Source organism: Octopus bimaculoides, chromosome 29 (genome assembly GCF_001194135.2).
Source record: "Octopus bimaculoides isolate UCB-OBI-ISO-001 chromosome 29, ASM119413v2, whole genome shotgun sequence".
Classification (NCBI taxonomy): domain Eukaryota; kingdom Metazoa; phylum Mollusca; class Cephalopoda; order Octopoda; family Octopodidae; genus Octopus; species Octopus bimaculoides.
This window is the reverse complement of record NC_069009.1, coordinates 2,241,569-2,244,940: the sequence shown is the minus strand read 5'-3', so window position 1 is coordinate 2,244,940 and position 3,372 is coordinate 2,241,569. Positions and strand designations below refer to the sequence as shown.

The 3,372-nt window shown below is 39.5% G+C and overlaps 1 protein-coding gene across 1 annotated transcript in view; it reads left to right on the top strand.

The window, feature by feature from the left end:
• Positions 1–3,276, top strand: part of LOC128251232 (leucine-rich repeat-containing protein let-4-like) — an 11,479-nt gene extending 8,203 nt beyond the window's left edge. The window contains exon 6 of the mRNA XM_052977928.1: positions 3,078–3,276. Within this exon, the coding sequence (XP_052833888.1) occupies positions 3,078–3,153 (76 nt within the window). The 3' untranslated portion in view covers positions 3,154–3,276. The remainder of the gene's footprint in view (positions 1–3,077) is intronic.
• The last annotated feature ends 96 nt before the right edge of the window (positions 3,277–3,372 follow it).

The following is a 3,372-nucleotide window of genomic DNA, read 5'->3' as shown; positions in this document are numbered from 1 at the left end:
TAAACCTATCAAAATCCGTCGTTCATGAGCACCTGGTAAAACTTCGGCACACAAATCATACGATGTTTGGGTACCACATGCGTTAAGGGAAAAGAACCTTTTGGATCGCATTTCCACTGTAATTCGTTTTATAAACGGAATGAAAATGCGCCTTTTTTAAAGCAAATTGTGACAGGTGATGAGAAATGGATTATCTACCGAAATGTTCAGAGAAAGTGATCCTGGAGTAAGCGACATAAGCCACTCTTAGCTACCCCAAAAGCGGGTTTTTACCCTAAAAATGTTTGGCTTTGTGTCTGGTGGGATTAGAAAGGAATTCTGTACTATGAGCTTCTCCCAAGCAACTAGACAATTAATTCTGAGAAATACTGCACACAACTGGACGAGTTAAAAGCAGCAATTCAAGAGAAAAGTCCAGAATTGGCCAACAGGAAGGGTGTTGTTTTCCAGCATGATAATGCAAGACCGCACGTTACTTTGGGAACCAGACAAAAGTTGCTGCAGCTCGGTTGGGATGTCTTACCCCACCCTCAATATTCACCAGATATTGCTCCTTGGGATTTCCACTTATTCATGTCTCTGCAGAATAGTCTTAAAGGTAAAAATTTCAATTCCTTAGATGACGTAGAAAGATACCTTGATGAATTCTTTACCATGAAACCACCTCAACTCTGGGAAGAGAGTATTTTGAAGTTAAAGGAAAGATGGAGATGCATTGTGCGTCAAATGGTTAATATTTGGTTGATTAAAAATGTAATGGCAAGTATTTATTAACCTTTTTCTTTCATTTAAAAATCGGCACGAACTTTCCGGACAACCCAATAGTTCTAAACATTTAATGTCTTTCCATGCTCTCTTTTTTCTCTCACTCTCCTTGACGCACTATATGCACTCAGTCGCTTTCCACAGGAATATGCAATTCGTTGTGAATGTCTAAGAAGGTGTGTGTGTGTGTGTGTGTGTGTGTGTGTGTGTGTGTGTGTGTGTGAATATCAGTGTCTGGTTTTATGTATCAGTTTTTGATAACTAATATATAATAATTTTGCGTATGTCTATGTGTAAGTCTGTGTCTTACATTATGAGTGAAAGTACACGAGTGATTGATTTGGTTTGTACCTCCTTTTGTACATTGTTTATGTTTACTTCTCGATCAACGTTGATTAATATTCATGGCTGTCCGTTCTAATTAATTATTCTGAATTACATTATACATGTTTAAATATTGTAACACCTTCCAGCTCAGAGTAATTTGTTTTCAACTTTTCTATTTCTTCATAATTTACTCCTAAACACAAAGCATGCATCTGGCTAAATTTCATCTTTTATGTTGAACATTTCTTTTACTTTTCCTTCTCCCCCTCCTCTTCCACCAATCACATCCTCCTCCTTCTTCTACCACATCAATAACAACGACTTCGACAATAGCAACAAGATATAGAACTACTGTTGCTGCTGCTGCTGCTGCTACTACTACTACTACTACTACTACTACTACTACTACTACTACTACTACTACTACTACTACTACTAATAATAATAATAATAATTTCATTTATTGGCCACTAGTGCCGATGTATAGGTGACAATACATTAGACTGGGACAGTGGGGATTTCATACAAAACAAGGAGTTACAAAAACAATAACAAAAAACACGAGACAAGTACACTGACATTTTCTCAATAGAGGTGATGACCACCCAGGGTTGGTTCAGGTAACCCCAAATGCTGACCCACCCGATGATTCGATGGTACTCGCGAACAATTCCCATTCACTAAACTCAAATTCACCAACATACAGACGTATTATAAGAGTAGGTCCGCACACAAACGAGCCATTTCGCTACATCGACATACATTTCAGCAAATGCACGGGGTATAGCATCACTTCTTTCTCCAAACTCACCTTTCTTTCCCAGTGAAAACTGAAAATTCCCTGCTCATCCCGGCCAAGGAAGGAGGTGGTTCAATCTTCACTATGGAGTCGGCCATAATCAGACCAATACTAAACTCAGCAACAACTGTTCGACATAAGTCTACATGTGAGTAATGCACGACACTGGACGACTGCTTGCACTATGGTCTTGTCGCTCTGCGTGCATCTAAGGGAGGTCGGTATGAGCGCACTTCCGTGGTAGGGAGTTTATCTGCCACAATCACCGCTACCTCAGTGGCATTTAATTTCATTCTCCACCACTGCTAATGTTCGTTCTGATATCACCGACCGTTTGCTAACACTGCAAGTGCTATGCTGATATTCTTTTCATTCTTTTTTTTTTTACCACATCTATCTGTCGTAGTGTCGCAGAAAACATCTCCACCAGCATCCTCATCAATATCTTGTTGATCATTACATTATTTTAATCTTTTACTCTTTTACTTGTTTCAGTCATTTGCCTGTGGCCATGCTGGAGCACCGCCTTTTAGTCGAGCAAATCGACCCCCAGGACTTATTCTTTGGAAGCCCAGTACTTATTCTATTGGTCTCTTTTGCCGAACCGCTAAGTTACGGGGACATAAACACACCAGCATCGGTTGTCAAGCGACGTTGGGGGGACAAACACAGACACACACACACACACACACACACACACACACACACACACACACACACACACACACATATATATATATATATATACATATATACGACGGGCTTCTTTCAGTTTCCGTCTACCAAATCCACTCACAAGGCTTTGGTCGGCGCGAGGCTATAGTAGAAGACACTTGCCCAAGTTGCCACGCAGTGGGACTGAACCCGGGACCATGTGGTTGGTAAGCAAGCTACTTACCACACAGCCACTCCTACGCCTACATTAAAAACTATGATTCTTCATCATTTTCACAATGATCAAAATTAATAACATGAACATCATATCATCATCATCAACACTCCACAATAATTTCTTCCACCCTGCCACATTATCATACCCATCGCAACACCCATTCCACCAGATATCATCTACAACATCCTCATGAAGGTAATCAAGGTGGTAATCTACTTTTCATCTTTTCCATCATCCAATTCTTTAGACACAAATTTGTTCAATAAATCTTCTTAACTCAATGTTATGTTCCAGAACTTTGAACGATAATAAAATTACGAAAATCAAAGCTGAAACCTTCCGAAATCTTTCCAGTTTATCAGTTCTGTAAGTTGAATCAATCTACGTTTATTGTGTTTATTTGACGATATCTGTCTAAATCTGTAATGTTTTTCTATAGACGCATTATATAGTTTGTCACCCTCATCTCTTTCTGCATCTGGTTTTTCTTCTTTTCATGTCTGTAGTTCTAGTTCTTCCCCTTCTGTTATTTCTCCACCTTGTTCTTATTTCTTCACTTGTTCTTCCTTTCCGGTACCTCCAACCCACC